At 28.8% G+C, this 12,930-nt stretch overlaps 1 protein-coding gene across 2 annotated transcripts; it reads right to left on the reverse strand.

Annotated features, from left to right (window-relative positions):
• Positions 1-96: 96 nt before the first annotated feature.
• On the reverse strand, positions 97-3,920 carry LOC129299265 (nucleobase-ascorbate transporter 2). Of its 2 annotated transcripts, XM_054937727.1 has the most exons (14): positions 3,854-3,920; positions 3,437-3,715; positions 3,248-3,345; positions 2,890-3,066; positions 2,554-2,654; positions 2,393-2,468; positions 2,224-2,283; positions 1,820-2,004; positions 1,513-1,609; positions 1,252-1,397; positions 1,080-1,171; positions 916-993; positions 664-824; positions 97-545 (listed from the first exon to the last, which is right to left on the reverse strand). In XM_054937727.1, exons 2-14 carry the CDS (start codon positions 3,525-3,527, stop codon positions 333-335), a joined length of 1,575 nt encoding a protein of 524 aa, XP_054793702.1. In that variant the 5' UTR covers positions 3,528-3,715; positions 3,854-3,920; the 3' UTR covers positions 97-332. The 2 variants fall into 2 exon arrangements, with proteins under 2 accessions (XP_054793702.1, XP_054793700.1); XM_054937725.1 differs by lacking the exon at positions 3,854-3,920 and having other exon boundaries at positions 3,437-3,836.
• Positions 3,921-12,930: the final 9,010 nt, after the last annotated feature.

The following is a 12,930-nucleotide window of genomic DNA, read 5'->3' on the forward strand; positions in this document are numbered from 1 at the left end:
CTAAGATTGGTGGTTGATCATTGGGTGGGTAACAGCCTTAAGAGAGATTGAATAAAAATCAAATTAAAATGACAGAAAATTGAAGATTTATGGAACAAATAAATTCTCTATTTATATGAAGAAGAAAATAATCCAGTTCAGCTTTTATAAAATATATGAAAATTGAACAACAAGCAGAGGATACCATTCCTCTGCAACCTACAAAGACAAACATTTCACTCATTCTTCTTCTTCACTCTCACACAAATCTTCATCACATTGACAACCTTATCTGGAAATGATGCTTTTCCTTTAAAACCCTTCTTCACAGTTTAAAAAAAAAAAAAAGGTTTTTATGATGGAGGGAAGAACCGATTGAGGTTGAAAGGTAGGGTGTAGAACTCTTCATTTCTGCTATCTCCTTTAAATGTTCTAAACTTAGCCCACCATGGCATTCCCCTGTCTTTCGCACTATCTTTATAGTCAAGTGTGTTGTCCAAGAACACAGCAACAAGCAATGCAACAGTTGAAGATGAGAAGAAGATAGTATTAAGGAAATCGTTGAACTGCAAAGACAATACAAAAAATAGAAGTTAATTTGAGTATGCCCTTTGAAAGATAGATGATGATGGTACGAAAAAACAATGTATTAAACTACAAGATAATAGAGAGCATCAAACTCACCCATCCAGCCCTGGAATGAGCAGGACCGTGAAGAGCCTTGGCTGAGAACTCTCTGAAATACTCAGGAACTGACAAACCCAAGAAGAGGGCAACCCCAGTAATAAAGAGATTCCGCATTGAGTTCATGTTAGTAAATTGCAAAAATGATAGCCCAACAGAAGCTGAAAATAACACAGAAAGATGTTAGCGTGAAGAAAGAAGCAAAGAGATGTTGTAATAAAATTTTAAGGTGGAAATGGTAGTGGTACTCACACACAAGACCAAACAAAACACAGTAAACAGCAGCAAAAATAGGGAATGGTATTGAAGCAAACAAAGCTCCAAATTTTCCTGCAAATACAAGAAAATTATGTTCGAGTTAAAATTATTTTGTGATCAGAAAAGTCAAGTCAAGGTACTTCCTAGTTTGAACTAACCAAGCATTGAGAAGAATATCATAAAGCCAGCTGAAATTTGAATGACTCTACGGCTCCCAACCCGAGTGCTTCCTAGAAGCCCCACATTCTCCCTGCCAAGTGCCTTGAAAAGATCAGTTTTTTCATGTCCTAAGAGAAGTGAAAACTAAGGGCAGGAAGAAATAGCACTTACACAGAGACTGTTGAGCCTGTCAATGTTCCAAACATACCATTAAGCAAGATTCCAATACCTTGCCAGCCTATACCACGACTCAGAACATGAGCAGGAGGTGGTGTGGCACTTGCTAGACGTGATGCAGCTTTATATGCCCCAGTTGACTGTCAAAGATAAGATTACTTTTCTCCATCACTGACCGACAATCAATTTCTATATGCAAAGCAGAAGCATATACCGATATACGTAGCGTAAATATGACATGACATATGATGATACCTCAATCAATGAGACTAAAACAGCAGCCATCATTCCAAAAGCATGGCCAGCATCAAATGTAGGAGCACCCCATTGAAGAGGGTATGGAATTTTTATCCTGGCCACAACAAACTCAAAAGTAAGTGATTGCCATAGCTGAAAAATATATTTAATCTTTCTGAGAGTATAAACTTGCCTGTACTGTTTATGGCAAAATAAAAAATGTTACAATCTACTCATTAAGTAACTTCCATAGACATTTATTGAGAGAAGTGCCACTCTTTCTGAGTGTATATGCAATTGTTGAGATTTAAAAGATGTCACTAACCACGGAGCAGAAGAAATGAGGTTTGCTCTGTCAGTTCTGCAGTGTATTTGAGTTAATTCCGGTCGGTGTTTGTATGCCCCACTGGCTGTTAGGAGGTGTGCGTACGCCCATATTATTGTGGTTGATATGAGCAGAGCAAATCGCTCTAGTATTGGTAGTTGTCTTATCTGAAAATTTTTCAGGTACTGCAGACAACAAATAGCATATCATAATTAGAAAGCCCGCATATCTACATGCTTATTTACTTTATATGTAAGGCCTGCATGTCCTACTTAATTTCAACATAAGTATCAAACTTCAAGATGATGAAATTTTAGATTGCCAGAGAGCTTTTGTCTTAGAACTTTTATCCATTTTCAATTTGACCTGCAAAGACGTTAGAGAAAAATGAACTTAATTTGTACCTGGGAGAAGGCCACAAACAGAATAAGCATGGGGATTCCAATTTCAACGCAATGTCCAACCTGAAAGAAATTTCAAAAAAGTATAGTAAGTGATACTAACTACTAACATGAGGGAGATGCTTTTAAACTCCCTCATTTGGAATTAGTGATACGTGGATTGATGTTATACCAGAGGGAAACCTCTATCAAATAATCCGAAACCAACTAATGCGATTACTGGAACCATCCCGAGGGGGCTGAAAAACCTGCGTGGAAAATGAAAGATATTACAGTTGGCTTGTCGAATGTGATATTTAAAGTTTCAATTCCTTGACTTTCAAAGAAGCATACCTTGAACAAATAGCCCACAATTGACTATACCCCAAGATAATTTGTATGCTTGATGCTACTATCGCAGCACCTTGCACTGCTCTCATGGTGCTGAGAAATCTCTGCATAAGTATATAACTAAGATCATGAACAAATCATTTCTCTCATGACACTCACAAAATCTCTGATTGGCAAGCGAAGAAAACAACTTCATGAATTGCAAAATGTTTGTGAAGTTCTTCTTCAAGCTAAGATCATACACAAACAACTAGGTTGCAACAAGTGTTTTGCAGAGAAGGACCATCAACAATTGTATCGTTTATAAGCTAGTTTAGCTTAAAGAAATGTAGAAATTACCAAATGTGGGTCCTCGATCCTTTGCAGTGAAGAATCGTGAATTATTGATATAATTGGGACCATGAATGCATAGGAGCCTCCTAACACTGTGGGTAGACGGGTTCCGAACAGAGTTTGCAGAAGTGTATTAATGCCTTCCACGAAAAGTAGAGTCTGAACCACCCTCACTTTATCATCCTGAGACATTAAATGGAAAACAAAACAAACCATACAAGACATTCACATCATCCTGAGCATTCAACAAAACCCAAACAAATGCTTGAAGATGAAGGTTTTGTTATATCAGAATCATCAATTGGATTGGCATCTGAACATGAAATGAAGGAAAACGAATCGAACTTGGGAACGGCATACTTACATCACTTCCACCCATCAAAGGAACAAGGAATGAAGGAATCATCACCGCTGTTCCTAAGGCCAAAATGTAATGCTGAAAACCCAGAGCTATTGACTCCCCTGTGAACAAAGAATCACTCGCATTGAAGAAAAAAGAAAAGAAAATGCAAAAGCGAGAATGTAGGATAGAAAAGATTCAAGCTTGGCATACCCCAAGATGGGTTTGAATCAATACAGTACTCTAGGCCTTGAAGTTGGTCCATTGGAGGATGAGTGATCTCTTCTGGCTTCACGGCTGCCATTATAATCGAATCTTGCTGTGCTACTCTTTTTTGCTCACCTCCAAGTCCTACTGTTTACGGCCCAAAAGAAACAAAAACAGCTCGAGAGAAAGAAAGAAGGAAGAAGAAATATTCTTAGGAACTGCGAGGTCTTTTTGAAGATATGAGCTGATTCAATGGCAGAGGAAGGAAGAAGGCAGCTACAAAACCTGACAGTAAGAGGAAGGAAGAAGGTACACAGTGACGTTGAAAAAAGCAGAAAAGAAGGAAAAGGTTGCCGGAGAAAGTAGAGAGAGAGAGAGAGAGAGAGAGAGAGAGAGAGCAAAGTTGAAATGAAAGATCTTCACTTGGAACCCACTAATGAGAGCAGTGAGAGATCTTGGCGCTTGTTTGTAGCTAGTTCACATCAATCAGACTCTACTATGCTTTTGTATTATATAAAGGTGCCGTTAACTTTACCATAATCCCAGAATTACCCTTTAAGGAACTTCCAAAATTCTGAGCTGAATGTTACCGTTGCATTGCCCCCGACACTGATCCCATGATCCATTGTAAGGCTGTGCGAGTCCGGTTCAATCCAATTTAATCCAATTTAATTCAAGATGGTATTGTGCAGTGCGATCCTTATAAATAGAGGTCTTTTAAGATCAAAATGATTGAAAAAACTAAATTACTTTTTTAGTTGGACTGAACAGGAAACTGAACATCTGGACCATGTGGTTCAATTCAATTCTATTAATTTATTTAATATAATTATAATTAATTTATTTTTGACAAGTGCTTTAAGTATAATTGACATTAAAGAGATGATTGCATGAAGAATTGTTGAGTTTGTTTCTTAAATTATTGTTGTAATGTAGTGTTGAAGTTTGTTAAGTGTTGTTTTTGTTGAAGTCATAAATTTAAATCATTTAGACTATAATTGAAATATTTTTTGTTAAAAATTATTTTGAATTTATCATGATTATAAGTGATTTTATTATCTTAATTGAGTTTATTAGGTTAAGATAAATTATTACCTCTCATAGAGAAAAAAAAATAACTAAATGAGTATTGAACTAATAGAACTAGTCTCACAGTTTTATGAACTAAATTCAATCCTGTTAATCTTTGAGTTATCACTGGACAAAACTGAACTACGGGTTGCCTAACCCAGTCCTTTTTCATGAAAGAGATCAAACTTCAAGTGGGGCTGAAGTCCAATGCCGTCTATTCCTTGATACAGCCCTAACCTATTGATTTTCACTGGTAACTCTATCATTATAAAAAAGTTAAAAATTGTTACAAGGATATATTTGATCAATGACCCAAACAAGGTTATATTTGATCTTAAAAAATTACTGCCTTTGTCACAATTTATAAGACATTTTTGCAAAAATTTGATATTTCAAAATATAAGATTCTTGAATAAAAAGTAAAGTTTTATAAATTTTATTTTTTATTATTACTCTTTCCATTAAATTCTCTTTGTTTAATATTCTTTTACAAATAAAATATTAAATTAAGGATATTTTTAAAAATTATATTTTTATTTTAAAAAATAAAATTGTAAAATATATTTAATAAATGTTAATAGTATGTATAATTTTATTTAAAAATATTTTATAAATTAGGAGAGAAGTTGTATTTTTTTATGTTCAAAGGAGGGATGTAGTATTAAACATTGTATGTGTTTTACCAAAAATGTGAGATTCATGCATCTCATGTGCTTACCAAATGGGCCGTTGCAATCAATTTAATATGTATATTCATGCGCAAAACAATTTCAATGTTCCAACGCATACCCTTTTTTTGGGTCAACAGTGCGTAATTACTTGAATATATTTGTGAATATATATATATATATATATATATATAAACCGTTTCGCAAGCACCTATCACATTTCTTGCATTTATTATTAACTCTGGAGATTTTTGTTATATTTTAAAATGTATAAAAATATTTAAATAATAAATTTATTGAGCATAGTGCCTAATATATAAATTTTGGATATTTTTATTATACCTTCATCATATTTTAAAGGATTAATGAGTATAATAAATTTTAACTATTGTACAAATAGCATTCTAAACAATGAATTCTTAAAATGAACAAAATGTCTTTCAATTTTTAAATTTTAAACTCCTAAAATCTCATCATTAAATTATAAAAAATGATCGTTATCTTTTAAAAATCAAAATGAGTGTCATATCAACATATGACTAGACCTCACAATTATAGAAATAATGGCAATTTTTTCTAACTTAGCAATGAGGTTTCAAACTCTCAAAATTTAAAAGTTGATAAAAATTTTTACATATTATAAAAATTTAAAGTTTAAAATTCTATTTATATAATAATTTAAAATTTAAGATGCTCATTAATTTTAATTTAAAATTACATTTATCAATACCAAACAATCATATATTGAGGAGTTGGTGTTTAGTAGCAAAAGAAATATGCTTTTTTTTCTTTCTTTCTTTACTTTTTCTTTTTCAGCGTGTGTGTGTGTTTTTTTTTAATGACAATAAAATTTTTTTGAATTATGTAAATAGTATCTTGATCTCTTTAAATATCATAATTCTTTTAAAGCTTTTAAGGACTTTTTTTATTAAAAAATTAATATAAATGATTAAATCACTCTTAATTAAAATATCAATTGTCATTCACAACTTTTATTCTAAAATTTATTATTTTTCTTTTTAAAATCACAAAAATTTATCAATTCGCATTTGAAATCATGATATTTCTCAAATGTTATAAATATTAATTACCATTCACAAGTTTTGTTTCGATATTTATAATTTTTTTTAAATTGCAAGAATGCAACAGTAATTTGTGAGTTCGCATTTGAAATTCTGAATTAAAAACAATTTAATAATTTATTTTAATTTCGTAATGATAGAAAAATTTTTAAAAATTTTAAGGAAATTATAACATTTTTAAGGATTAAAATATTATTTAAATAATTTAAAAAATTCTATTGTCATTTCCCCTTTTTAATCCCAAGCTTGAGCATATTTTAGTCAGAACGTTAAAGTTTCTTTCTTTCAAAAAAAATAGCCCCCTCGTTTAAAGCATTGTTCGTGCAATTTTGGCTGGGAATAAATAAGGGATTCATCGGGAAGAGATATAAATATCTTTTCCAAATTTTTGTTACCTGCTAGATGCCTTTGTCAATATATTTATATAGTTAGATTTATTTTAAATTAAAGGACATATTCTCACAATTATAAGATGCTTTTAAATATTTTTTTACCAACAAATGAGACACTTTTAAATAAAATCATACATATTAATAGAATTTAATAAATATACTTTACAATTTTAATTTTTTAAAACAAAAATATAAACTTCTAAAAATAACTTTTATTTAATATTTCATTTATCAAAAATATTAAAGAGATAGAATGTAATGGGAATATAACAATAAAAAAGTATTATTACTGAAAAATTATTTTTATCCAAAATGTATTATATTTTTGGCATCAAATCTATACAAAAATATCTTGTAATTTGAGATAAAGGGAGTACAATATTAAAAAAGGGGTTAAAGTATTTGTTGATAAACTATTTGTAATTTGAGACAATGGATTATTCTTGAATAAGTATCCAATATTTTAAACTATTTATCATAGTAATTTCACCTCTAAATAATTAAAACATCATATTTCTTTCTAATCATAAATACCCTAAAGTTAACCATTAAAAATAATGATCAAAACTTAAGCATGACAAAAAAAATGCCATTTCTCATACTAGGGGGCTTGAAAGTATGTTACATTTTAATTATTTTAGAGGCAAGATTGTTATATGAAAAATAATTTATAACATTAAATACTCTTTAGGGAATAGTTTAAAGGCAAAAATACATCTTAACTTCCACCTAGCAAGACATATGATATGTTCGATTAAACTTTAGTCCCCTTTAATATTTTTAACGATCAATATTAGAGAATTTAATATTAGAAAAAATATGCTATGTTTTAATTGTTTTAGGGATGAAAATGTTAAGATAAATACTTTAAGAGATTGGATGTTCTTAAAAGAATAGTTCAATAACAAAAATATAACTCAATTCAAGAAAAAAAAATACAAGTCATGTGGATATAGAACCATTTAAGTACCTTAGTAGTCACAATTTTTTAAGCCATTCCAAAAGAATATAGTTTATAATTTGTTTAAATTTTATTATTTTCTCTGGTCTCTCTCTTTTTTTCATCAACGATGTAGATTTTTGTTTTTTATTTTCAATGAGCATGAAAGTTAGGAAAGATTACTTTGGGATGGTATAGATGGAATAAGGATTGAATATGGAGACTCTATTTAAATAAGGATTTAAACTTTATAAATTAATTTTTTTAAAAGTAATCGAGTTTAAAGACCTGACCTTGATAAGTCTTGCAAAAAATGACTTGGGCTCGAGCGGCCCTTTAAACACTAATAAGCTCAATTATCTTATATACATGCGCGCACACACATATTTGATTGATAATGATATAATTTAATTAATATTTATTATAGGTGATGAAAAGAAGTTGCAAAGATAATTGACATTGAATCTCCACCTCCATCTTCTACAAATGAACTTACATTTGAGAGATCTAATATTTTATTTTTTTAATAATGATGGGGAGGATTTAGATTTACATTGATGAAGATTTTAATTTTTATCTTAAATTTAAAATTTTAAATCTCTGTCAAATTTTATGTTAAATTTTATGTGAGATTTTGATTTATTTTATGTTGAATTTTAGAACATCCTATGTAAATTAAATGTTAAATTTTTTTCCAAAACAGAGGACTTAATGGCCCAGGCCTAAGCCTTTTAAATAAAAATCGGGTCTTAAAATTAGATCAAATTTTCAATAATCAAGCTTTAAGATTCACCCTGATTCCTACATCTAAGTATAGTATAAACTTTTATTTTATATTCAAATATATTATTCTTTTTAATTTTTTATGGTAATACTCCCTTTAGATAAAAAAATTCAACATATAGGACATTCATAACTAATTTATAATTTTTTTAAAAATATTAATTAAATATCCTATATAAATGTTTTGATAATTATAAGTAAAATTTTAATACCAATTTTTTAAAAAAATTAATAAATAGGAAAAAATTATAAAAATTATTAATGATTTATAATTTAAATTAAATAAAACTTTTAAAAGATGCTTTATATAATGTAGATGGAGTACTCCTCCCTTCCGTTGCTTTTTTTAAGACTTTGTTAATTAATTAATATTATTTGTAGTTAATTAATGTATTAGTACTAAGTCCCTGAATGTAGTTAAGAGTCTGGTCAGGATAATAAAGAGGGAGATTAACTTACAAGGGGTGAATGCTCAGTCGAGGAATCTCCAACGTCTCTCCATTCAGATGCCAAGACAAACCACTTTGATACTTGAGCTCTCATCATCATCATCAACATCATCATGATGGACAATTATCATTTAATTATATACTCTCTTCATTTTTATATATAAAATATTTTTTATTATATATAATATATATTAATAAATTAATAAAAATTAATTATTTAATTAAAATGCAATAACATTTTAATTTTATCTCTAATTATTATAAATAAAAAATAAATATTTTTAAAATAAATTAATAAAAGTACTTTTCTAATTTAATAAAGATATAATGGTCCATTCATTAAGAAATGCTAACAAACCCTTATATTTAGGGGTAAAAAAAATATTTTAAAAAACTTTTTATATATAGAGACAGAAGGAGTAATTTTAACTCATTGAAACTTTATTTTTTAACTTTAACTCGTTATGACTCAATTTTATAGTTTTTGACTCACTCAATTTTAACTTTATCCTTAAACTTTGACTTTTACAACTCACTTATATAATAATTAGTCCTTGTATTTATAGTCTATATAAATATTAAAGTGGTTAGCACATTAAAATTTTGTACTAAATTTAAACATAATTTTATTCTTTATAATTTTATATTTAAAATAAAGGGACAAATATTTTAAATAGTTAAAACCATAAAAATTAAGTTATAAGAGTCAAAATAATGAGTTATAATCAAGTCAAAACTATAAAAATTAAATTATAACAAATTAAAGTTAACAAGTTAAGTTATAATTGAATCAAAATTATAAGGACTAAATCATTAAATTTTTTCTTACTATTACTCCTCCCTATCCATCTATCCTAAATTATAAGAATTTTTTTTAAATAACTTTTCAAAATATAAATACTTTGACAAAAATAATCTTTCAATAATAATACTTTTCAATGCTATCCTTCATATGTATTCTTTTTTCTTAACATTTTTTAATGAATGGAGTATTAAATGAACTGTATTTTTGTTAAAATTTATATTCTTTTTAAATAAAAATGTAAACTATATTTAATAAACTTTATTAATATATATAATTTTCTTTAAGAGTGTCTTGTAAACCAGGATGGGGAGTTCTTGTTGTTGTTGTTCTAAATGTATAGTGAAACTTTTAATATTCAAGATTATTATCTCGGTTATCAATTTAGTATTTAAAATTTAATCTTTATTGGTCAATTTCTTAAAAGTTATATTAGGGATGTTTAACTTGTATTTATCCTGATCGACCTGATTCCGTACCGACTCAAAAATAATGAGACAAAACTTTACAAGATAGGATGGGACACGTGATTGCTTTCATGATGTCTAGTCTTATCTTATCCCTAATATTATATTATTAAATATTATTATCACGTTATTAGTGTGCTGAAACATTAATTAATCAATTAATTTAGACTTCTCCCAACAATAATTTAGGCATCGAGTCCTCTAATATCTTTTCAAAGTCAACTAATCCAACATTATATCACATTAAACCAGCACGGGACCATATTGTCTATCATGTTTGAAATTTAATGTAATCTAGAAATAAAAAATTAAAAAATGTAATGAGAAAAGTTAATTTCAGCCAATTCATAATATGTATTTGAATTGTACTCGATGTAATTGAATATCAAATAATTATGAAAAATATAATTATTATTCTTATAATTTTATTCAAAATTTTTTCTCAGTCTCCTAATTTTAGTGTAAGAGACTGAAAACATTAAAATTATAAAAAAATGAGTAGTAAATGCCACTCAATTTGCGAAAACTATAAAAATTGAAAACATTAAAAAAAATTATAATGACTGAAAGTAAAGCTCGATAAAATTATATGGATTAATAACTATATTTTTCCAATCGTTATTTAAAAATTCAAGAGCATTTCAAATAGTAATTATTCATTTATATGCTTCTTCTATTAAAAAATATAAGACATTTTTAATCAAATCTCACTTTTCAAAAAAGTAGTTACCAACTTTCAAACTAATTTTATCTGTTCATTATATTACTCTTTTTAAACATACTACAATAAATATAAAGTCATTAGCAATAGGGACACTTTGAAAAAAGACAATGATTATACCTTGAAAGACTAAAAATGTCTATGTTTTAAATATTCAACTCCTTAAAAAATGCCTTATATTCTTGAACGGAAGAAGTATGTGTGTTGTCTATATATCAAACTCTAGTGTTTGTTTGAAATCAAAATTTTAATTGAGTGGTATAAAGTAGGGTTAAGGTATAAATTTTACCTCAAAGTTTTCACACAAGCGCACATGATATCTTCAAATTCTTTTCGGCACGATATCACCCTAATATTTTTTAAATTGATACTCCTTTCGTTAAAAAATATAAGATATTTTTTAAAAAGTTTGATATTCAAAAATATAAGCATTTATAGTTTTTTGAGATGTAATCATTACTTTTTTTTAAAAGTGCCCTATTTATAATAACTTTATATTTATTGTAGAATGTTTAATAGAAATAAATATGAAAAGATAAGGTTAGTTTAAAAGTAAGTAAATATTTTATTAAGAATAAAATTTAATTAAAAATATTTTATATTTTTTAATGAAAGAGTGTAATTTTGTCCCACAATTAGTGTTGACTATTAACTTATTAATTTTGACCGTTAGATGTCTCCTGCCCGTCATATGTGAATCCATGTCAGATATAACTCATTTTTTTTTTATAAATTCTTTTCCTTCTTCTCCCAACTTCAAAGCCACGAAGATCTTCATCATCTTCCGGCCCCCTGTCGAGTTGCTTCCTCTACAACAGACCCAGCTCGAACCAAATTATCACCCTCATCATCTTCCGGCCCTCTATCTCTCTCTCCACCTTCATCATCACCCAATCTCAAGCCTAGGAAATCTTGGACATTCTCTGCAGAAAACCAAACCCAAATTGCGACTCTACTCAGTTTCTTTTGCTTGAGTTATCCAGGTTTGTTGGCTCAAATCACGAGGACGGCACCTCGTATTCTGGGTTTCTGGGGTACTTCACGAGGACGATGATGTGAGAAGACGACACCTTCAGATCGTTCCAAGCGCCGCCGCCGCACAACTAAATGAAAGCTTCTCCGATGAGACCCATATCAGATCGTTTTCTCGCAAAGCGAAATTGCTAAAGATGATTTTGTTATATCAATGATTTGATTCGTGGTTTGTAGTGATTTTCTTTTAGTTGGTGTGTTTATCATTTGAATTTTGACAGTTACATTCAGAAATCTGCTAAGATGGGCGAAAGCTGGCGCGTTGGATATGGGAGTATATATTCTCAATTATCTTTCTGATTTCAATCTGCAAGTCTCTGATTTGCTTGTTGCAATGACGGTTCTTTGTTTTTCTGTATTGATGTTTTCATTGTATCTTCGTCGGGGAGCTAGTTTTTTCTCTCTAATTCCAGTGTAGATTATACTTCAATCTCGCCTATATCGATGGAAATAATAATGCATTCCTCGATTTTGAAGATCTTGTTGGGGATTGAAGATGCTGAAGGTCTGGGTTCAAGAAGACATGAAGCAGAGTTGGTGAAACCTTGAAGGTGGGACCCACATAAAAATTAGGAAGTTTTCTTAGAGAAAAGATGATATAGGTGCCACATAGGCATACCATGTCAGTGCACAATGCGTCAGTCAAGTCAACTAACCGTAACTCAGTCAAACCTTAAGGGTGGGGCGAATTATACCAAATTAAAAAAAATGTGGGAGTGTCAAAAAATTTTAGGATATCAATTGCGCGTGAATGAATTTTTTTGTGAGTAAATTTATACTTTAACTCTATAAAGGTATTCTGATGGTTTAAGAGATTTTCTTTATTAAAAAATATAAAATATTTTTAATTAAATTTATTATTAATAAAAATAGTTTATTATTTTAAAATAATTTTATTTTTATTTATTCGTATTAAATACTCTATAATAAATATGAAGTCATTCACTAATAAGGATACTTTTAAAAAAAATAATAATTACACATCAAATAATTAAAAATTTTTATTTTTTTAATATTTAATTTTTTAAATAATATTTTATATTTTTAAAACGGAGGAAGTAAAATTTTAATCACTTACAAAAGTTGATTCGTA

Source organism: Prosopis cineraria, unplaced genomic scaffold (assembly GCF_029017545.1).
Source record: "Prosopis cineraria cultivar Desert tree isolate PC_DT_omini unplaced genomic scaffold, ASM2901754v1 PC1102, whole genome shotgun sequence".
NCBI lineage: Eukaryota > Viridiplantae > Streptophyta > Magnoliopsida > Fabales > Fabaceae > Prosopis > Prosopis cineraria.

What these genes read in the sequence shown, in the direction of transcription:
- LOC129299265 (XM_054937727.1), bottom strand. Translation starts at nt 3,527, where the DNA reads ATGGCAGCCGTGAAGCCAGAAGAGATCACTCATCCTCCAATGGACCAA. An exon ending in CTCATTTCTTCTGCTCCGTG is followed by an intron (nt 1,610 to 1,819) that starts GTTAGTGACATC and finishes TGTTGTGGCCAG; the next exon opens with GATAAAAATTCCATACCCTC. An exon ending in TGTTTTGTTTGGTCTTGTGT is followed by an intron (nt 825 to 915) that starts GTGAGTACCACT and finishes TGTTATTTTCAG; the next exon opens with CTTCTGTTGGGCTATCATTT.